Raw genomic sequence first — 22,825 nt, 5'->3', positions numbered from 1 at the left:
CCTTGTGTGTTTTGCAGTTTTTCCCCTTCCCATCCACTCCCCTCCTAATGGCTCACACACAGACACAGGTGCACGGTAAGCTGTTACCCACATCCACGCACACACTGAGATACGCCTGAGCACATTAAATCTCTACACAAACTAATGGGCAACTTTTTTTTTTTTTTTTTTAATTTTTTGGCTCTGTTGGGTCTTTGTTGCTGCACACGGGCTTTCTTCAGTTGCAGCAAGCGGGGGCTACTCTTCGTTGCCGTGTGCAGGCTTCTCGTGGTGGCTTCTCTTGTTCTGGAGCACAGGCTCTAGGCACGTGGGCTTCAGTAGTTGCAGCACGCGGGCTTTAGAGCGCAATCTCAGTAGTTGTGGCACACGGGCTTCATTTCTCTGAGGCATGTGGGATCTTCCTGGACCAGGGATCAAACCCCTGTCCCCTGCATTGGCAGGTGGATTCTTAACCACTGCAAAAATGGGCAACTGTTAATGATAGGATTCTTAATTTTATACAAGGATTTACACAAGATTATTTAAATAGGACTCCCCTTATTGCATGTAACTGTTCCTTGGCTGGCAGAGTTATTTAACAAATGCTTATACAAAGAAACTCATGGTCAGAGTATTAAAAGCCACTGTGTTATTGAAGGTGTATATAAGATGACTGTCATTATTCGGAGTGTGAAGGCCAGCTCTTCATCTTTCTCAGGTTTAAAGCGTTTTCCCTAGATAATTCTGGTTAATCACTATGGCAACGGCGAAGAATTCAGGAAAACAGGAAAACCCACAAGTAATGATTTAGAGCGAGAGTCTTAAATTATTGAATCTACATAGAATGTACTGATATGTTGTAAACTCTGGGAGAAAGTTAATACATTTGACCCTCGGTCAATACAGGAGTTAGGGGCACTGACTCCGTACAGTGGAAAGTCCACGTATAACTGCAGTAGCCGTAATACAGGGTTCCTCATCTGTATCTGCAGATTCAACCAGCCACAGAACATGCAGCACTGCAGTACGTATCTAGTGAAAAAAATCCACGTGTATGTGGACCTTCACAGTTCCAACCCCTGTCGTTCACTGGTCAACTGTCTGAAATAAATGTTGTTTGGTGTTGAAAGTGAGGTAAAAATATTGGGGGGAATAGGTTTCCTAGAATTTTTCAAAGTGTAGCCTTTAAGCACAGTAACAATCAATTTCGTTGTTAACCTGTTTCATCAATCTTAAGAACAGACCTATCTCCCTACCACACTTTAACCTCACAAACCATGATATCTTGAACTTGATGGTGTGTTACAGTGTCTGTCAGCCAGATGGCAGTGTGTTAGTTACAGTTCTGTGAAAACTTGTGTTAGCACCTTCTGGTATGAGTAAGAAAGCTCTAGCATCAGATAATACCAGATGTTATCTTTCTGTTTTAAACATGTGCAGGGAAGAGATTTGCTTACTGTCTGTTGAGAGAAGTACTTCGTTAAGGTTAACCTAGGTACTGGAGTCTAGTGGAAAACGTGTAGCAGCATTGTAAATAAAAACTAAAGAGCTGGGAGGATACCTTCCTTCTTGAGGAAACTGCCCCTGCCAGTGTATCTGAGCTGTCTGAGAATGACAGTGTGAAACCAGTGAGATAGGATTCACTTTGTAGCATTCTCATCACCTGTAGACCTTGTTTATGGTCATACAGTCAGGGGTAAAATGATCCAGATTTACATTTGAAGAATGTTTCTCCTTTTTTTTCAGAAACTAATTCTGAAGCAAGCCCTTATTATCGTGCTGCACTGGTGTTTCAATCACAATTTTAGCATTCGACTGTATGCCCTAGTTGCTCTTAAGAAAATCTGGAGCATGTGTAAGACATTGCACATTGAAGAACTTGATGCTTTGACTTCTGTTATTGAATCCAGTCTGAATCAAGTGGAAATCACGCATGGAGCAGGGTAAGCAGGCCTTGTCCCTGCCCCCCTCGGCCCAGCAGAGCACGCGGAGAGGACGTGGCGGTACCCCTCTCTTTAGCCCGTCACGCTGCCGCGCACAGAGCTCGCGTTAGGCGGCATTTAAGCAGCTCGCTGTTTGATGTGCAGTTTAATTACAGTTCTAAGTGCTGTCAGCTCCATCATTAGCCTTTTTTTTTTTTTTTGCTTTTTTATCCTTGATCTTTAATTTAGGCATATTTGAGATGTTTCTCTTCAGTGCAGCCAAATGTCATCATCCTCTGTTGTCAAAGAACTGCTGAGAGGCAGCGTGACCTGACTTCAAAGTCATGCTCGTAACTCCTCAGATGTCCGGGTTAAAGCTGGAAGCTCTTTCCTTTTTCTTAAATGAATTTTTTTTTAAGCTAAGTTATTTATTTTATTTATTGGCTGTGTTGGGTCTTCGTTGCTGTGCGCGGGCTTTCTCTAGTTGTGGAGAGTGGGGGCTACTCTTCATTGTTGTGCGTGGGCTTCTCAGTGCTGTGGCTTCTCTTGTTGCAGAGCACGGGCTCTAGGCACACAGGCTTCAGTAGTTGTGGCACATGGGCTCAGTAGTTGTGGCACATGGGCTCAATAGTTGTGGCTCACGGGCTCAGTAGTTATGGCTTGCAGGCTCTAGAGAGCAGGCTCAGTAGTTGTGGCACACGTGCTTAGTTGCTCCACAGCATGTGGGATCTTCCCAGACCAGGAATCAAACCTGTGTCCCCTGCATTGGCAGGTGGATTCTTAACCAGTGCACCACCAGGGAAGTCCCCTTTTTCTTTTCTAAGAGAACTTCTTTATTCCCAAACAAAGTCCTACTCAGATGCTCAATATCAAAGGCTGCTGTGGATGGAATAGGGCAGGGTGCAGGCCTTAGAGCAAAACCCAGGCAGATGGGAGCTCAGGACATCCAGGCAGTTGTCCTTTGAAGATACTCTTGAAAGCTCAGGGATAAAGATGACAGGTGTGTAAGGAGGTCTCCTATTCTCACCCCACTGATGCTGAGGCCCGGACTGCAGTGACCGGAGGGGCTGGGAGCTCAGGGTGAAGAAGGTGCGTTGGCCGGAGCCAGAGAATGAGCTTGCCAGGAAGCCGTCTTGAAATCGCTGCTTGGCTTTTGGGTTGTTCATCATGAATTTGAACTGAAACCTGCCAGTGGTGCCACACTTTGTAATTTCTATTCCTGCCTCTTTTACCTTCTAAAACTTGACAAATTGGGGGGTTTTGTTGTTTGTGTGTGTTCAAGTATTTAAAACCTGTTACTTGCATTTGGCTTATGAAAGCTGGTACAGTTTGGCGGCGTGTTGTGAATCTTCAGAGTAGAAACAGTGACTTATGGGGACTTCCCTGGCAGTCCCGAGGTTAGGACTCTGCGCTTCCTCTGCAGGGGCCTCGGGTTTGATCCCTGGTCAGGGAACTAAGATTCCACACGCCCCGTGGCACAGCCAAAAAAAAAAAAGTCATTTATGACCAGAGAGAGAGAGACGTAAGGATCCCAGCCTAGATTTCTTACACGGTTCCCTTTTAGAATTCTTTTTGCCCAAGCACGTGAGTAGTTCCCGTGGCAGCTGTCCATGTGCGATTTTCCCATCGCTGTCTGTTGAAAACCGTGTCTTTGATGGAGTGGAGACCTGAGTTTCATTCTTATTGAATCATTGTTTGTTGTAGGACAAACAGTGTGAAAGAGTTATTTGTCTTTGAGTTTCATTTCAAAAGGTCAAATTTAGGGTCAGCTTTTAAAGGATGTCGATCTTAGAAATAGGGGTGTATAAATCTTGGGATAAAATTCACAAGATTTTCCATTCATTCTAAATTCTGCAGTACCTCTTCAAGAGATCTAACTGGTCTTCCCCCTACCACTTGTCTGTACCTCATACGTATTTTTAACCCTTAGGAACGCAAAGAAGAATTGGCAACGCATCCAGGAGCATTTCTTTTTTGCAACATTTCACCCACTTAAGGATTACTGTCTGGAGGTGAGCAGAGAATATCATTTGCAAATTCTCTTCCGAATCTTTAGTCCCAGTGCCTCCTTTCTGCTGCGGTTGTTGAAGGTGTAATGAGGTTAACTGTCCCTACAGCACCACCTTCACATCGTGAAGTTCTCAGTGTAATTTTGTCACCTCGTGCAGATGGCTTGCTCGCGCTTCACTCTTCAGCAGTGAAAATTGGCTAGTCATTTTCACTTTCTGTTTCTCAGGCAGTGTCTGGCTTGTAAACACTGGAAGGGGGAATATTTAACTCTGAACAGAAATCTGTTCTGACATTAAAAGGAAGTGAGTGAGAACATTTGTGCAGGTGAGATTTGTTGTAATGAAGCCCATTGTTATGAAAGAACTCCTTTGTTTAGTGCATATTTTAGGTTCTGGATGAACAAAATTCTATAGCAAATGATGCACCACCACACTGATCATAATAGAGTGTGCTTATATAATTTTAAGAACCATAAACTTATTTATTACATTTAGCATGTGAATTAACTTAATATATAGATTATTAAAGTTTGTATATATGATACTACTTTCTCCCTTTTTTGAATATAATTATAATGTTCTTTGAATTTAAAACATGTGTTCTAGGACTTTTCCTCTAAGGAACTTGGAAGTATCAGTAACTTTAGCTGCTATCCATAAGCAGTCTTTTTGTTGTTGGGTTTTGTGTATGTGCGATTACTAATAAGCTGGGCTTTTAAAAAAAAAAAATACAGATCTACATATTGTGAGAGAGTCATCATAGAACATTATTGTGTACTTTCTGTTGCTTCATTGCAAAAATTATTTAGGATTTTTCAAATTTTAACCTGCTCTGTTCTGTGTCCTTTAGCGCCCAGAATGCTTTGTTTGACATCTTTCTGAAGGACTCTTAATAACTGTCTAGTGCTAAGTAAGCCTTTTCTATTCAGTCCTCCAGCAGGAGTAAGTCCCTTGTTTCCCCTTTTCCTTCATCCTGACTTTGACTGCCTTACCCTCATATATTTCATATATTTTATTCTCCATTAATTATACGAACCATAACTGTATGTGTCAATAAAATAATGGCTCACAAGAACTCTGTCTCTCTGTACGTTTGGAGCTATACTTAGTACCTACTTAATAAACACTTAGTTGCATCCATTATGCCAGTTTGAATTTGCACAAATATTGCTAACAGAGAGAAAACCATATTCATTCTAAAAACTTTTATGAAGACTTGCACGTTGTTATAAGTTTATTATTTCATTTCTAAATTGCCTCCTGTGCTTCTGCTTCTTACGTGACTTTTCACCTTTGAGGATTATCTGGACCTCTGTTTTCTTGTCGTAGGTAAGAAAAGGGAAGGAGGATTGTCATGTAATGGTTAAACAACTGCTATTTAATAGTGGTGTCATGTTAGCAAACGGAATCTAACAACACATAAAAAAGATCAGACACCACGACCAGCTTGGATTCATCCCAGGGTCACAAGGGTGGTTCATGATACACAAATCAATCAGTGTGATACACCACACCAACAAAAGAAAAGACAAAAACCACACGATCATCTCAATAGATGCAGAAAAAGCATTGATAAAATTCAACATCCATTCATGATAAAAAACTCTTACAGCGGTGTCACACAGTGCAGTTTACAGATCACTTTCATATGCTATTTTAACCTGATTTCACCCTCATTTTACCAGTGAGGAATTTGAAGCTGAGAAAGGCTAATGGCTTGAGTAATGTCACACAGCTAAGATACAGTTGAGGCAGATAATCTAGATTGTAAATTTGTATATTGGCAGTGAGAGTAAAGATTTGGCATCACAAGAGCTTGAACTTGATTGCTTACAGAGGTGTTTGGTTGTTGATAAATAGCATTTATGCACATGTTGTCCATCATTAATGCTGATTAATTCCAAAACACTTCTTGCTTGTTTTAAGAGCACGGTGTACATTACATACAGTCAGAAATACTGTAGTGGAAGATCTGCATCTCTCAAGGGTTTCCTAAGTTAATTCCTTAATTTCTTAGAGAAGATAAGAAATATAGATAGACACTTGGCTACAAGCTATAAATGAAAGTGTGTAACTTGATCAGATGTGATAGTTTGGGAGAATATGTCAGTAGGATTAAATAAGTTGTACTTTAAACATGTTATCATGTATTTCTTTGTTATTTTTAAGGCAAAAAATTTAGATTTTACAATTCTCCTTTCAGACCATATTTTACATCCTTCCACGCCTTTCCGGCCTTGTCGAGGACGAGTGGATTGCCATTGGTAAATTCACCAGGTTCACTGATATTCCTGTAGAGGCAGGATTTCAGTGGTACCTTTCTCCCACTCAGCTTTGTGAACTAAAACCAGGTGACTGGTCCCAGCAGGACATAGGTAAGAAGAATTCTTGTTTTATTTTTTGCCCCATTGCCTCGGTCAGGCTCACTGATATACGTTGTTTAGAGCAGGCGGTTGATAGTATCGCTTTTTTATTGATGTGAACTCTGCTCCTCCACTTAGAGAAAAGACAGAACGTGTGGTATCTCTATGACTAGTACTTTTAGTTGACCTTGGCTTTGCTCTTAAAAGCCAAAGAGAGCCTAATCTGCTTTACTGGATAAAGCAAAAGGCTTCAGTCTTCTTTGAAGTACTATTAATTAATATTCATGTCTCTTCTACTACATATTTCTGAAAAAAAAAAAGTAGATTTTATAAAGGGCCAAATTAAGAAATCTCTTTTCTTGATCCATTTGGAAATGAAGTAGAGCTCTGCCTTCCCTGCTTGGTCTGGTCTGGCTGAAGTCACTCATCTCTTACCCGTCTTCCCCCTACGGGCTCCAGCTCTCTTTTCACACCCCGCTTCCCTTCAGCTTTCTCTAGGACCCACCTTTCCCTCTTGCTCACCTCCTCCTCCCCTTCACAATCCAGCTGCCCCCCGAAACCAGGCATCGAGTCCCCCAGGCATTTTTAAAATCACAACTAGCCTTAAGAGATGTGTAGCAGTGATCTGACTCAGCATTTCTGTCACGCACATTTTATCCTCAGTCTGACTTCCCCAACCCAGGACCACCACTGAAATGTCTTTCAGAAAAGCAGAAATTGTCTATATCTACTTCTTTACAAAATCTAAACAGATGCTCTTTTCTTGCCATACCTGACCTTTTTGTGGGATTATTTGCTCGTTTCTTGCTACCTTGATCTTCCTCCTCATCTGACTTTTCTCACTCTCCTTGGAGCTCCCCTCCCTTGTCCCTCATGTTATACTTCTCTAAAATTTTAGTGTTGTCAAGAGTCCCCTGGACAAACTTGTTAAAAATGCAGATTCTTGGGTCCCACCCTTAGATTTTAACTCAGTATGTCTGGAGGAGAGTTCTAGGAAAGTGCATTTTTTTAATCAAATACCCTAGATGGTTCAGGAATGAATTTTAAGACTATCACCTTAAATGTATTTACTCAGTCAACAAAGAGTCACGATTGCCTCCTGCGGGCTGAACACAAGACAAAGGCCCTGCCCTCAAGGGTGCTTACATCCCTACAGGGGGACAACCCTAAACAAGCAGATAAGATGTCAGGTAGTAAAAAGTACTATGGAGAAAATAAAGCAGAGTAAGGAGATAGTGTGACAGAGAATTAAAAAGAGCTTTTGAAGGAGCTGACATTGAGCAGAGGCAGACATGAGTTGAGAGCAAGTCAGAGACAGTGTCCGGGAAGAGCTTCCCCAAAAGAGGGAGCAGCACATGTGGACTGGGGGTCAAAAAACAGTGACAAGAGCCATTTCAGGGTGGAGGGGCCAGCCTGACTGGGAGGAGGGGAGAGAGGCACAGGGCACCTGGACATCCGATCTGAGTTCTGCCTGAAGTGGAGCAGAGAAGTGGGGAGTTACTGGATGGGGAAAAGGATACAGAGGTCTTTCTGTTTGTTTCATTTGTTTTTGGTAGAGAGGGATATTGCAACACTGTTTCTATGCTGAGATGTAAATGCTAGGATCCCTTGAATGCTTTCATTGGCCTGGTTTTCTTCTCATTCTGTTTGCTCTCCCTGCACATTTTTATTAATTTCCACAACTGGAAACCACCTACGTAACCGCAACTTTCAGATCCTTATCTCTGGCCAGCCTCTTTCCTGAGCCTGCTGGACGCTTGCACGAGCTCTTCTCTAAGCACTTTAAACTCAGCATCCAAATCCACGGTACCTTTCTGCCCAGACGCGCCTCCTCTGTATTCCCTTTCTGTTAGTGGTGTCGCGCAGCAGACGTCATTCTTTTCCTGTTGTCTCTCTTGCCATATCCGTCCCTTTTCAGGTCTTGGCGAGTCTGCTTTTCCTTTTCAGCGCCTCTGGCACCACTTAATTGAGACTGTTTTTGTCTTTGCTGGACTCGTGCAAAAGCCTCTCAGCGGTTTTCCATCCCTAACTTATCTTCCACATCGCTTTTAAGAGGGCTCTTTTTCTGAAACACAAAACCAGTACTGTTACCCCCTTCTTAAAACCCTGTCCTGCCTCCTGTCTGTAGAATACATTTTTTATCATCATACACAATGGCCTGAGTCATTACGACCTGGCCTGAGTCACGTCCCTCCATCCACCGCACGCCGTGAGCGAGGCTGCGGCACCACTACTGCCCGAGTGCTGGTCCTTCCGTGTACTGTGCGTGCGCACGTGCCGTGTCCACAGTCTGCACCGCCCTTGCCACGCGGTCTCTTACTTTGCAGACTATTACTCCCCTTGAACACTTCTGGGACTCGCCCTTTGCCCTTCTCTCCACCCCCGACATTAGTAACTCCTGCCTGTGTGATCACACCCTCAGGATAGTACTGCGTCGTGGGTCTGTGCGTGTCTCTTATACCCCCAGTAACCTGAGTGCCCCCGTTTGCTCATTCAGGTTTGGAGTGGGACAGGGTCGAGAAAGAGCCTGGAAGGAGAGTCTCAGTCCTGAACTAGAGATCACAACGTGCGTTAGAGAGGTCAATAATATCTGTGTGCTCATGGGGTTAGCTAAGAGATGACTGCCCAAAGAAGAGCCCTCTATTTAGAAAAGGTCCCCCAAGTACTTATAAAATAATTTAAGATAAAGATTATTTATGTTGTTTTCCAAAACATAATATTTTTACAGAAAATTCCAATCTAATAATGGTCACTATTATTGAAAATGGCAGTTGTATCTGAAGCCAAGTAAAGTTCTTTAATCAATCTCATTTTAAACTGTCATTTTAAGCTCTTAAATATAGGTATACGTGCATGTAAATAAATAGAGAGACTTACATTTTCTTTTTCCTTCCCAGGTTCTAACTCGGGAGAAGCAGATAACCAGTCAGAATGGGCTGATGTTCAAAAGAAGATTATCCCGTGGAAAAACAACGTTCCCGACTTAGACCTGGAGCTGGTATTTCAGGATCGTGCAGCCAAACTTGGAAAGTCAATCAGCAGACTGATCGTAGTGGCCTCCCTCATTGATAAACCAACCAACCTAGGAGGTAAAATTACAGTTTTCCAAGGGGCTTGCTTAAAATCTTCTGATCCTGAAATTTTGTATTCCACGCAGTGCCATTTTTGACCTCTTTTCCACATTTCACCCTCTCTGGGAGCTTCAGAGGAATGCCCAGGACCTGGTGAACATGGCCTTAGACTGGCGGCAGTAACCCCAGCTTGTCCTGTGCAGGGCTGTGCCGGACCTGTGAGGTGTTCGGGGCCTCGGCGCTCGTGGTTGGCAACCTTCAGTGCATCAGAGACAAGCAGTTTCAGCACCTCAGCGTTTCAGCAGAACAGTGGCTTCCTTTAGTGGAGGTGGCGGAAAGTGGTTCATTATTAAAATTCTCATTTGCTAGACTCTTGTAGTACTCTGTCTTCACGTATCAATCCTTCTGCAGTAGTCCAGCCTTTTATAGTTTAAAAGTAATACTGAAGAGTAAAATACAGCCCACTCTGTTCTCCTGTGCTTATTACCTTTCACACTGTTGTATTTTTAAAGAAATCATCCATAATGTAGACTTCTTTTCCGTAAAATGTTTCCTGTTGTAACTCACTCTTGTTTCATCAATTTATGTGATGTTGGGGGTGTTCTTTTTTATAGTCTTTAATTCTGTCCTTTTCCTTTTAACAAATTTCAGTTTCATGTTTTTTTTTTTAATTGATTTTACTCCCAGGAGGGCTATAAATGAATGATTTAATATTCTGCTCTTTTTAAACTAATATTAAGGTAAGACCACCTCAGCTGATCGACTATCTGCAACAGAAAAAAGCAGAAGGTTACACCATCGTGGGTGTGGAACAGACTGTGAGAAGCTTAGACCTAACCCAGTACTGTTTTCCTGAGAAGTCTCTACTCTTGTTGGGGTAAGAACATTGTCTTGAGTCTTTGTCTAGAAAACGTTTCAGAAGATTTTCAGTTTTACTTGGACTCTTGATCCTGCACCTGTACCTGGCTTTTGACTTGCAAGGTTTATGGAAAGCCCCTCTATAGTTTTCGTTCTATTTCACCCATTTGGGGTGGCCAGGTGAACACAGAATTGACCCGTAAACCTTCTTGTTACACGCTTCTTTATTTTCCTGGTACCACAGACTTGTTTCATTTTGTTAACCTGTCTCTTCCAGTAACGTCCAGAATATCTGGGAAAAAAAATTGTTTATTATAAGAAAACTAACCTTTCTTCTCCCATTTTTCTTCATCAGAAATGAACGTGAAGGAATTCCAGCAAATCTGATCCAGCAGCTGGATGTGTGCGTGGAAATTCCTCAGCAGGGCATCATCCGCTCCCTCAACGTGCACGTGAGCGGAGCTCTGCTCGTCTGGGAATACACCAGGCAGCGGCTGCTGGAGCAGGGCCACGCCCCGTCCGGACGCTTGGGCCCTGTCTGAGACGAGTCACCAGTGCTACTGAAACATTGTTCTAAAACGTTTTGGACTAATGAGATAGATTCTGCAATCTACTGGGATAATTTGCGTTTCTTTATTTGCAATTTAATGCCAAAACTTTCTCATGTGCCTTAACTGTATTACTATTTGTTGTCCCCTTTAATAAACATTTTTAGCTACGTTGTATTGCTTCTTTAATAAAATATTTTAAGCAACTGTGGAAAGAAAACAATATTTTAAACAGGTAATTTTCTTTCCTAGACACTAGTATTGTCAGAAATGTGGATGACAGTAGGAGTAAGGCGGCCCTGATTATCTGTGAATACCGTACCCTTGTCCAGAGGAAGCACGGGGGTGGGGGTGGAAGCAAAGGTTCCACACGAGGAAGAGCCATTGGCCTCTTTCTGCTGCTTTGTACCTACTTATTTGCAGGGAGGAAACATGCTGGTGAGGTGCCGGGCCAGCTTCCCGATAAAGTTCATCGTTTATTTTTAAAGCATGAAGTAGGCCATAATCATTCTTATGAAGTTTTTAGGAAATTTTCATATGCCATCTTTGCTCAGGGTTCAAATAGTGATTACAAATAGTCTATTTTCTGATAGTTGTCAATGTGGACCCAAAGGAGGTGAGAATGGAACCCGCGAGAGTTGATTTACTGTTTCTGTTCTTCTGAGGTTTTTTGTTTGATATTATTATTTAATGGTAACTATCACCACCCAGCAATGCACTTCAATCATGTCTGGGTCCTTATTTAAGTTTCAGAGTTCGTTACCTGTATATATTTTTTTTCTTCTGTAGCTTTATTAAAATAGTATTTGTTTTGCAGAAGAGCTGCAAAGGTAGTACATCATTGCCATATGCCCTTTAGCCAGAGGCCTCTAATAGGATCTTACCTAACCACAGACATTTATCAAAACTAAGAATTAACACTGATAATGGTGCTGTTACTAAGCAGACTACCAATTCTGACCTACATCCAGATTCCCCACTGATAACCTTTCTCTGCTCCAGGAGCACTGGCTTTGGCATCCAAGATGCTGCTCCGTAGTCTCCTCCAACCTCTGACAGATTCTCAGTCTTTCCTTGTCTTTCATGACTTCTGAAGAGTACCGGTCAGGTATTTGTAAACGTCTCATAATTTGGGTTTGTCTGGTGTTTTCTCCTATCAGACTGAGGTCATGGGTTTTAAGGAAGGATCCTGCAGTGATTAAGGGCCCTTCTCATCACCTCTCAGCATCTTACTACCTCAACCTTTTGTTTAAGGCAGTGTTTGCCATATTCTCCTCTGTAAAGTTGCCATTTTGTACTTTCCACAGTCTGTGAGAAGCGAGTCACTAAGCCTAGCCTGCACTCAAGGGCAGGGAAAATGAGCTTCCCCTCTTGGAGGGAGGAGTATCAGAGGATTCAGAGGCAACTGTTAAAACTACCACAGTATTTAATAAACATTTTGGGAGAGATACTTGGAGGCTGCGCTAATAAGCTGTTTCTCTTGAACTTTATGCCCACTGATTTTATCATTCGTCATCCTTTATTATTCGATAAAGGACATTATTTGGAATTCCTCTAAGGAAGTCTTGTCCTTTAGTCATCTGTTTATGTCAGTGTGGATGGTTGGCTCTTGTGTCCTTTGCCATGCTCCCATTCTTTTTTTTTTTCTCAGCTCTTCCTTACATTCTTGTACTATACACACAGTGCTCCAGGCTCATCTTTACTTTTCTCTACACCAGTTCAGACATTTCACCAGGGACTCTTGGTTCCATTTATTGGCGAATACTATTAGACACCAAGCTCTGGGTGCTGGATGTGCTTGTCGCTCCTGGAGTGTCACTGCAGGCCCTCAGTGGACAGAGCTAGGGGACCTGGGTGTCCACCAGCCCGTGTGTGCCGAGTACTACGTCCACATATGTTCACATAAACAGGAATTCTTCCTGATCTCTCTGACACCAATGCAACACCACAAGGTTCATTCTAACATTCACCCCTTGCTTATTTTTAACTGCTTTTTCTAACACAAACCTTGTTCCCCTTATTGCAATTTCAGAATTGCTGCACGATACTCCTGATTTAGCGATTTGTGTAGTTCTTTTTGTCTTCAGTCCAGAGTTCATTCAGAACACCATTTTTCAAAGTTACGTGGGGCAGCCCCTTTCTCATCCACTCCTTTCAGTGAGTTTGTCATATAATAGACTCATTTATCAGTCTTCATTCCAAACTAGACTTCCTCCAAAATCCTGGTTGATTTTAATTTGCACACAAAAGGCCCTCTCTATGATGTACAGTTCTGTGGGTTTCAACAACTGCATATATGGGTCCGCTGCCACAGTGCATAGAAAACAGTTCCAGCACCTAGAAATTCCTCTGTGCAACCCTTCCCCCACCAGCAGTGAATACCAGCTTCTGTTGCTCTGCATCTTTGTCAGCACTTGGTACTATCAACTTTTTAAATTTAAGCCATTCTCCTAGGTGTGTAGTGATAGGTCATCATGGTTTTAATTTACAAATAATATGGAGCATCTTTTCACATTATTTATAACACTGTGAATACATGTGTGAAAATATCTATTCACATAATTTGCCTATTTTTTTAAACTTGGGCAATTTTTTAAATGAGTTTGTTATTCTGGATACAAGTTCTTTATGAGGTATGTGATTTGCAAATATTTTCTCCCAGTTTGTAATTTATCTTTTCATTCCCTTAATAGTATCTTTCACAGAGCAGAAATTTTTAATATTGATAAAGTCCAACTGAGCCTTTTCTTTTCCTCTCATGGATTGTGCTTTTGAGGTCATCATCTAAAAATTCATTTCCAAACCCAAAATCACGCAGAATTTCTCCATGTTTTCTTCTAGAAGTTTTATATTTTGCATTTAAGCCTATGATCCATTTCGAGGTTTTTTTGTTTGTTTTGTTTTGTTCGTTTGTTTTTAATAAGGTGCAGTTTATGTCAGGGTTCATTTTGTTGTGCATGGACATTCAATTTTTCCAGCACAGTTTGCTGAAAAGATTATTCATTACTGAACCACCTTTACATCTTGTCCAAACTCAGTTGATTCTGTGTGGGACTATGTTCTACTGAACTATGTGTCTATCCTCTGCCAATACTGTACAACCTTAATCACTGTAGCTTTACAATAAGCATTAAAATCATAATGTGAATCTTTCAGTTTTGTTCTTTTCAGGATTGTTTTGGCTATCTTAGGTCCTTTGCTTTTCCATACAAATTTTAGAATCAGCTTGTCAATATCTACCAAAAATCCTGTTGAGATTTTGACTGGGATTGCTTTGAACCCACAGAACAAACTGGGAAGAATTTAACAGTATCTTAACAACACAGTCTTGTAATCCATGAACACAGTATCTGTCTCCAATTAAGGTGATCTCTGATTTCAAGTGTTTTGTAGTTATCAGGTTATAGGTCCTGCACATACTGTTAGATTTATATCTAAGTATTCCTTTTATTTTTAATTTCTTTAGTGCTATTGTAAGTGGTTTTTACATTTATTTTAAATTCCAGTTGTTCATTGCTGGTATACACAAACATGATTTTATTTTGTATATTGACCTTGTTTCCTGCCACCTTTCTAAGATTCACTTATTAATTCTAGGTGCTTTTTTTGGTCAATTCTTTGGGAACTTTCTATATTAGCTGTAGGGTTTTTTATAGATGGTTTTTATTATTTTTATAGATGGTCTTTATTATATTTTATTCCTCATTTTTTTTATGCCTCTATTAAAAAAGTGCTAACTCCCAGGATGATGGCAAATCTATTTTTTTCAGTATATATCTGTATCTCTATCTATAATAGTATTTGCCTACTACCCATCCTCCAACAACAAAAAGGTACACATGTTTTTATAATAAGCTTTAATTTTTTTCTTAAAATATATATTTTTTACTAAATTAATCATATTTCATACCATTTTATTTCAATTCTTCATCCTTTGAATAATGGCATCTTGTTAATTGGTCATTTAAATTAAGAGCTGTACATATGGAACAAGCATTGGTGTTTACCATCATTCAAACTACTCTCATCCCACAGGCAGAGCATCTTTGAATGTCCACAAAAAATAATTTCAACCTTTCTGACATGTTCAGGAACAGCCTAGGACTTTGCAGTTGCTTTTGAAGGCTGGAACTCTCCTGCTTCAAATTTTTCTTTGAATTTTAAGTAGTCTCTTCTTTTATCAAAATATTTTATCTGTTGAGAAGAAAGTGTTTGAAATAAGGGCAAGCTATGCAGCTTAAACAAAAGCACAGATTTAAAAGTAACTAATTATTCAATATAAACTGTACAAGTGGCCTAAGTAATTTATATTTTAGAACCATTATGAATCAGTGCATCTTATGTATGAGTCTCTACAGAGTGTAGATCAGTGAGAACCGTTTTTGGGGTGACGGACCCTGTTGAGAATTTGAGTACCCTGCGCACCTTCTCAAGAACTGTGTTTAGACATGTGAAACGTGCCATGCGAGTTCAGTCCATAGGATTCTCAAGTCATAAAATTTCATGACTTAAAGACATTGTACACTGAGTGATGAACTCAGTGGCAGAGGAAGGATAAAGATGCAAATGCAGCGAACAGACGTAAGGACACAGGGAGGGGGGGAAGGAGAAGCTGGGACAAAGTGAGAGAGTAGCATTGACATATATACACTACCGAATGTAAAACAGATAGCCAGTGGAAAGCAACTGCATAACACAGGGAGATCAACTCAATGACTAGTGACGACCTAGAGAGGTGGGATAGGGAGGGTGGGAGGGAAGCTCAAGAGGGAGGAGATATGGGGATATATGTGTAAATACTGCTGATTCACTTTGTTGTACACTGGAAACTGGCACAACAGTGCAAAGCTATTATACTTCAATAAAGATCAAACGAAAAAAAAATAAAGACGTATAAGTTTTTCCTATCAACTGTTTTTCCTATCAACTGTGAGTTCGATGTTTTGTAACTCACTAGGCATGATATTTTTATTAAGTTTATCTTATCCAGAAACATACATTTAGGGAGATAGACACATAGCTAAAAATTACATTTATGAGCTATGAAGAAGTAAACTGATGGTAAAACTTGAATAAATTAAATATTTCCTTTTATTATTTCTGTTTACATCCTCCTCTTGCCATAGGGAATTTGGAGGATCCTAAAGCCCCATATCCTGAAACAGAAAAATCACAGAAGTAGAAAATCAAGGCCAACTACCAGATCCTCACAGCGTCTGAATCTGAGCTGTTTTGCAGACAAGACAAAGGCAAGACACCACACACATTTTCATTGTCAGAACAGAAAAGCTTTCCATAGGATTTAATTCTTAAATATTTCAGTGGTGCTTGAATAAGTAAAAATTAGCTTAGACTGAGAATGTAAAAATCTGCCCTGCCCTGTCTCAAGCTGGGATAAGAGACTCGGATAAAGCCAGCTACAAAGGGAACATTCCTCTGGAGGACACACTGCAGCCAAAGACTGTCCTAAGAGACCCCTTTGAGTGACTACTGCTTCCTTATTCACCAGCAAATTTTGTTCTCTAAGATCAAACTATCAGAAATTTGCCCTTTGAAGTTCTTTTGGTAAGAATGAACACAGCCCACTTTTGCCTGGGGGATCTGATAGGCACCTTGACACAAAGAAGCAGTCTTGATCTCCAGCTCAGGCACAGGACTTCAAATAAGGGACTTCTGAGCACGACGATATTCAGCATTGATCTTTGTGGAAAATAGGACCCGGATCCACTTCTCAGTCCAGAGCTGATGAACTGCTTTGCTCTGAGCCTATCGAAGCACTGCTTCATTTCAGTTTCCCCTAAACCCCACCCTTCCCCCAGCTCTCCAATAACTCCTTTCCCTCGGTTGGTGAGATGCCCACAGCAACTCTGGTGCGTGGGCTCCCTAGTTACAGCAGGCTAATAAATCCCACGGTCAGACTCTGCACCCCTGGTGGCCTTAGGCTGACGAAGCTGGGAAGGCTGTTGTATGTAAAGGACACCAGATGAAGAAGTGAACAGTGTTCTTAACATTTTTGTGGCAAATCAACAGATCTTCACATCTCCTGTCACATCCCCAGCTGCCTAAGGACAATGCTATTTATTGGTCCTACTTATATTTCAGTCCCAACTTGTCCAGAACTCAGCTCCTCTCCAGACATGTTTCTCCTCCTCTGTCACCTACTTCAATGACTGTATCACTATCCATCCAAGTGCTCCAATCTCCTTCCACCTCTTGATCGCAGCAGTACAGGCTCTCATCACTTCTCACTTGGAGTGCTGTAATAGCTCTAACTGGTTTCTCTACCCTCAGTCCACCTGTCAAACCACTGCCAAGTATAATCTTTTCGAAATCCCAATTTGATCGTGTCACTGCTTGTTTAAAGATTTTTCAAGGTATCCCTACTGCCTTCAAGGTCAACATCCAAACTCCTCAGTAAGACAAACAAGGTCACTGCCCATCTGTCTATCCTCTAGGTTTACCCGTAGTTCCTGAAATGCTAGCCATCCAGGGCTACCCCACTTCCCGAGTGTGCTGATTTCTCGTGCAGCCTGCTTCTGTGCTTTTGCATATACCATACTCTCTGCTTGAAAAGCTCTTCTCCAACCTGATTCACTTAACAATTCAGGACCCTCAACGTGTGGCACCTCTGAGAGACTAATGTCCGAAAGGCTAATAAATCAACAAGCATTTCTTGAGAAGCACTGTGTACATGTAATGCTAGTGTCCTCCAAGCCCTTAGATGAGATGCAGGATAGTAGCATGAATGCCGACACACTGGAATTTCTGAGACATGTCAAAGGTTCACAGGGAAAAGACAGCATCTGAAAATGATATTGGGATCAGATATCTTGGATGTCTGGTTGCTCTATTTGTGGAAGACTGTGTTGGATGATGCTCTAATGACAGACCTGATCCCTGCTCCTTCCTAAGTTAACCGACCAATAGGAGACTCTAAATAGGACCATTACACAAGGCTGACTGATGAGGTTAAGCAAAGGGGCAGAGAAGAGAAATTTGTTTTTGTGACAGCATATTAGTCTTATGGCGTGTTTATTATGTAACAAATTTGTATTTTTACTGTTTTATGTCAGAAGTATTCATTGTAAATCTCAATTGGGTGGTTTCATTTTTATCTTCATTCTTTGGCTGTGATTTCGGCTACGTAAAAGAATACAAACTTTGGAATTACAAAGACCTATGTTCAAATCCCCTCCCCACTACCTTACTGATGAGCTGATCTTGAACAAATTGTTTTACCTTTCTGAGCCTTCGTTCCTATTGCGTAAAAGAGATACAGTGGTACCTCATAAGACTGAATGAAAATTAAAGCTAATGCAAACATGATGTCTCACACAGAATGCACTCAGAGGATACTCCCATCACCTCCCCCTGTCTCTCTCCCCACCTCCTCACACACATCTCTGGAAATATCTTTTGTTTTTATTCTACAGCTACTGGGTACCACTTCAACAAGTCTTGAGTAGAGAGCACAGATGAAAAGGGAGCAAAGGCCTGAGGGCGCAGGCTGGGAAATGGAGCTAAGTTATGGACTAAGAATAGTCTGCAGAAGACAACGCTTTTCCACGGGAGCGTGGCTGTCACTGTCCAATGCAGCAGAAATTACTCTGAACGTTTTGCTCTATTGCTCCCTTCTTTGTTGGAGTCATCTACCACTTCGCAGTTGCTGTCATTTTCTCTAACAACACTCATGTCATAACTCTTGGGTGGTTCAGTATCCATGTGGTTGATCCTTCCAGTATCCTGGCCCCTCAGCTCCTTGACCTCTTTCTTCAATGATCCTGTCCTCCAACCTACCTTACTCCCAGGATCACAGCCTGGACCTTGTCCTAACCAACAAATACAGCCCTGCCATCACCCCAATCCCAGCATCCCATTCTCCAGCCACCCCTCTTCACTTTCCCACTAGGACCCTGACGCCAACAACCCGTTTACACCACCACCTGTTCACGGACCATCACCCTCACTTGTCTCCTTACCCCCGAACCCAGAGCTCTCCAATGGCTTCCCACGTCACTCAGAGGAAAAGTCACATCCCTGGCTCCCCATCACCTGGGACCCTAACTTCCCTTCTCTCCTTGCTGTTCTTTAAACACACTGGACGTGTCCCCACCGCAGGGCCATTGTATGTTACCCTGCTCCCTCCTGAGAACAGTATTTCAATAATTCCCACAGTGAAAGCTGCCGCCCTAGTCTCTGGGACTGTGTTGATGTCAGTATCTTTCACAGAGGTTGGGAGCAGGGGAGGAGAGGCCTGCTGGTTACAAGACGAGGAGGAATTCATTCTTGTATATGCAGAGATCAAGGCTGGTCCTTGTGAACATCCAACTAGAAAGCTCAAAAGGTGCTCCTGGAGTTGAAGAAAGGGCCAGGAAGGCCATGCAGATTTGGGCATCAACACATACGTGGTACCTCAAGCCATGGCCGCAGGTAAGACTGGCTTGGGAAAGTGAGTGGCATAGAAAAGGAATTCTACAGAGCACAGCATTTAACAGACACAGGAAAGCATCCCAAAAGGCAATGGCTGCAAGAGACGAAGAGCAAAACGAGGGGAGTGAATTGTGAAGGGACCCAAGGAGGTGGCGCTTTCGTATTTAAATAAACTTGCAGTATGACTAAGTTTCTCGAATAACATAAGACTTGTGCATGAGACTAGTTCATGGGTTCTTATCTTGCATGACAGGAACAGAAAGAAGGATGTGGATCAGGGAAGAGCACAGGGGCTGCACTCAGATTACTAAACCCAAATCCAGGCTCTGCACTTAAACGTGATGTCATGTCTATGTGCCTGTGTCCTCATATGTAATAGTGGGTAACAGAGTTGTTTTGAGGAATAAATTATACAGAGGACACACCTGAAGTGCTACAGCACGTACTAACAAATGTCAGCTGTGACTCGGACGCAGTGACGTGGAGAGAGGGCTGGCCTTCATGCCAGCGCACTCAGCCTATCCTGTATACGAGTGGAAGAGACATACAATAAAGCACCTGGTTAGCAGTAAAAACCCTTTATGCTGCTGAGAAGAGAAGCTGCCCTGAAATCAGGGAGACAGGAGGGACTGTTAGCTGCCAGGTTGGAGAAAAAGCAGTGGGTTTTGGTGGGGAGAGAGAGGATAACAAAAATAGGACCGAAGTGTAACTTCTCAAAGGGGCTAAGACAGTGATTCCCAACCATGGTTATCCACCAGAACCACCTGTCGAGCCAAAGGCTTTTAAAAGCTTCCAGAAATGTGGAGATCTGAGGTGAGGGCTGGGGCATAGCTTTTTTTTTTTTTTTTTTTTAAACTTCCACACGATTCTAACATGCAACCTGGAGTGGAAAATCATGGCTAGGCTGTCAAAAGACAGGTCTCATAAGTGAAGAGGTTCTCCTGGGAAAGTGTAGAGGCGGGGTGGGTGTGGAACTTGCCAACAGTTACCTCAAAGGGCTTCATCACTCCCACCCCAGGGCCTGAAGTCTGTCCCAGCTCAAGTCCCTGTTCCTAAGTGACCAAAGGGCCAGAGATCAGCGAGTGAGAAGAGGACAGTATAGGCAGCAGCAGTATCCAGGTCTTAAAGGAATCAGGTTTGATATTGACCCAAACTCCCCCATTTTCCGCCTACTTCTTAAACCAGGGGTTAACTCTCTGGGCATCTATCTAATGGGAAAACCAGAGGTATATAACTTTTTTTACCTAAATCGTTACCTAATCCAATCATAAAGCCCCTCATTTATCAGTTTTAAGTTTATATGTCAACTGAGACACCTGATCTTCATAGTAATCCCATGAGACAGGTTGCATCACACTACTTTTACAGAGAAAGAGTTCACCTAAAGCAATTATCTCTTCATGGCATCCATCCCCACCCTGCATCACACCCTTCTTGCCATCTTCAAGCCTCAGGTTCCTCATCTAAAAATGTGAGGTGTGAGAGGGTGACAGTCTCATAAATCCACTTCATCTCTAAAAGGATCTGTTCTCAAACTACTTGCTACAGTCTGGAGCAGCATGAGGGTGAAAAAACACAGACAAATCAAAGCTCAAACCTCACATCAGCCAGCTGGGCCTGACTTAGAACTACGGTTCTGCCCCTTACTGACCAATACTGAGCCAGCACCCAGCACTTACACAGGATCACTTACTGAGCCCAGTGACGTCAGCTCCCTTTTCCAACCCCTCCTGTTGAAGGACAGGCAATACAGAGGATGAGCACCGTGTCTTCGAGGCAACTGGAGCAGCTGGTAGCAGAAATCACCATACAATCATCTGGTTCTTCTACTTCTACGCTCCTTTGTATTTTGGGTATATGACCCCATGATTTGGAGTTGGCAACTGGGAATGCTTTATTTCTGAGAGCAGCTCTAGGCCAAAGGATTTGCCAACTCTTGCGCAAGATGAAATACTATTCCTTCAGAAGATCCTGAAGAAATCCACCGATTTAGAAGGTTGGAATTTTTTGGTTAGTGTGCATATGTTTTGTTTTTCAATGATCTTTAAAGTGTCAGGTGACATTTTCCAACGGTGTGACGGATATGTACCTAAAACACGCCTGGGTTACGAGACAAGATTTTCTCTGCTGTTCACAGAAACTGCTAACACGCCTCAAACAGTGTTTCATTTCATAGCCCACCACTCACTGTAAGCTCTACGTATTTTGACAGCGAACAGAAACACGTCCAACTGTGACTTACCCACTGTTGGGGACAACTTGATTCAAATGAACTTCTTAACTTCTTGCACTTAGAAGCGTCCTCTGTGTTCTCATCTAGACACTTCCAGTACTCATCCCGGGCTCCCCAGCAAGCCTGCCTTTCTTTCATAGATGGGGCTGCCATTCCTAGCAGGCTCCAGCTGTCAACCAAGACATGGGATGTTAAAAGGAACTTGTAATTCGAGAGAAGGCAAGCCAAAGAAAAACATCCTGTCGTTCCCTCCAACCCCCCTCTTTTTAAAGTTATGCCTCCGGATTTCAATGATGCGACTGAAACTCATCAGTTCTACACGAACGGCATCGTCAGCGCGCTCGCCTGTGAAGCGTATCCCTCACACCATGGAATCTGCTGCACCGCCGGGGTGGCGGCTTGGTCTCAGAAAGCACGGCTCTCACACCGTCTATCCCTTAAGACAGTTCACTTATCCTCTCGAGCCTGTGTCCCCATCGGTAAAACGGCGGTAGCAATGCCCATCTTACAAGGTGGCTGCTCGAACCGAAGTGCTGTACAAATATATGCACGAGGGCAAAGGCACCAGGCGGGACAGGGAGCGCTACTCCGTCTTGCAGAAGAGGAGCCGGAGGCTGTCGGAGCGTCAGCGACCTCCTGGGTCCCTACGCTCCCGGGCGCGCCCCGCCCGGCCCCGCCAGCAAGCCCACCTCTCCGCCAGCCCAGAGCCAGGTACCCCTCGGCGCCAACGGGAGGAGAGAGTCACGCGGCCCAACAACCGAGAGAGAAGGGCGCGGTGCCGAGGACTGGCGCCGCACTGTCGCCTCGCCCGCTCGGGCTCAAGCGGCGTAGGTCCCACCACCTCAAGGAGACTATTCCCGCGGCGAACTCGCTGGCCTTGGACTGACCCTTACGGGCCGCCGTTCGCTGTTCCGGGAGGGCGGGACTTCCGGTTCCGTTCTCTTACCTGTCGGAGGGACTTCCGGGCCTGCTCCAGCGAGGGAGGCGGAACCGGCGGCCGCGGAGGTGGAGCGGGAGTGGGATCCGGCCACTCCCCAGGGCGGCCTCGGCTTTATTAACATCTCGGTCCCTCTGTCCCCGCAGTTTTTCATAATTTTAACGAACTGTGCTGCTTTCATGAATCTGAATTTCTATGTATATCTCGCCAAGCGTCGTCTTGCGGGCCCTGACGGAAGCGAAGGCTTTGTGTGGACGTTTGCACGTGAGATGAGAGCGGGACGAAGCGTTAAAGAGCCGTGAAGGCTTAAGTCCTTGCTTCTTCAATTAAAGGAAAAAAAAGAAAAAGGAGCGGTCCCAGAAAGAGGCGAGTGACGCCCCAGGACACATGGCAAATAAGGGGCAAAGCTGAGAACCCAGGGCACCAAGCTCCCAGTTTCCTGATTTAGATTTGATCCTGTTACGTTTACCAACAT

General features: G+C 43.0%; 2 protein-coding genes across 9 annotated transcripts in view; one reads left to right on the top strand and one right to left on the bottom strand.

Annotated features, from left to right (window-relative positions):
• Positions 1-10,961, top strand: part of TARBP1 (TAR (HIV-1) RNA binding protein 1) — a 65,725-nt gene extending 54,764 nt beyond the window's left edge. For 2 of the 5 annotated variants that reach the window (XM_057735964.1, XM_057735963.1), the window contains 7 exons: positions 1,726-1,922; positions 3,832-3,913; positions 6,114-6,285; positions 9,171-9,362; positions 9,548-9,672; positions 10,085-10,221; positions 10,558-10,961. In XM_057735964.1, the coding sequence (XP_057591947.1) occupies positions 1,726-1,922; positions 3,832-3,913; positions 6,114-6,285; positions 9,171-9,362; positions 9,548-9,672; positions 10,085-10,221; positions 10,558-10,744 (1,092 nt within the window). In that variant the 3' untranslated portion in view covers positions 10,745-10,961. Of the gene's footprint in view, positions 1-1,725; positions 1,923-2,150; positions 3,914-4,137; positions 4,236-6,113; positions 6,286-9,170; positions 9,363-9,479; positions 9,673-10,084; positions 10,222-10,557 lie in introns of those variants that run through there. The other 3 variants (XM_057735965.1, XR_009053847.1, XR_009053848.1) reach the window with 3 other exon arrangements.
• On the bottom strand, positions 82-22,331 carry LOC130853696 (cytochrome c oxidase assembly factor 6 homolog). Of its 4 annotated transcripts, none has more exons than XM_057735968.1 (3): positions 22,255-22,331; positions 21,423-21,582; positions 14,593-14,944 (listed from the first exon to the last, which is right to left on the bottom strand). In XM_057735968.1, exons 2-3 carry the CDS (start codon positions 21,564-21,566, stop codon positions 14,849-14,851), a joined length of 240 nt encoding a protein of 79 aa, XP_057591951.1. In that variant the 5' UTR covers positions 21,567-21,582; positions 22,255-22,331; the 3' UTR covers positions 14,593-14,848. The 4 variants fall into 4 exon arrangements, 3 of the variants coding, with proteins under 3 accessions (XP_057591951.1, XP_057591949.1, XP_057591950.1); XM_057735966.1 differs by having other exon boundaries at positions 22,103-22,319; XM_057735967.1 differs by having other exon boundaries at positions 22,129-22,319.
• Between the last annotated feature and the right edge of the window lie 494 nt (positions 22,332-22,825).

Source organism: Hippopotamus amphibius, chromosome 5 (assembly GCF_030028045.1).
Source record: "Hippopotamus amphibius kiboko isolate mHipAmp2 chromosome 5, mHipAmp2.hap2, whole genome shotgun sequence".
Classification (NCBI taxonomy): Eukaryota; Metazoa; Chordata; class Mammalia; order Artiodactyla; family Hippopotamidae; genus Hippopotamus; species Hippopotamus amphibius.
The sequence above is the reverse complement of the archived record's forward strand: the minus strand, read 5'-3'. Positions and strand labels throughout refer to the sequence as shown.

Bases quoted from the DNA above. Each gene is read 5' to 3' on its own strand.
- LOC130853696 (XM_057735968.1), bottom strand. From the start codon at position 21,566: ATGGCAGCCCCATCTATGAAAGAAAGGCAGGCTTGCTGGGGAGCCCGG. The intron at 14,945-21,422 runs GTAAGTCACAGT...TCTTCTCAACAG, and splicing joins CAAGTTGTCCCCAACAGTGG to ATAAAATATTTTGATAAAAG.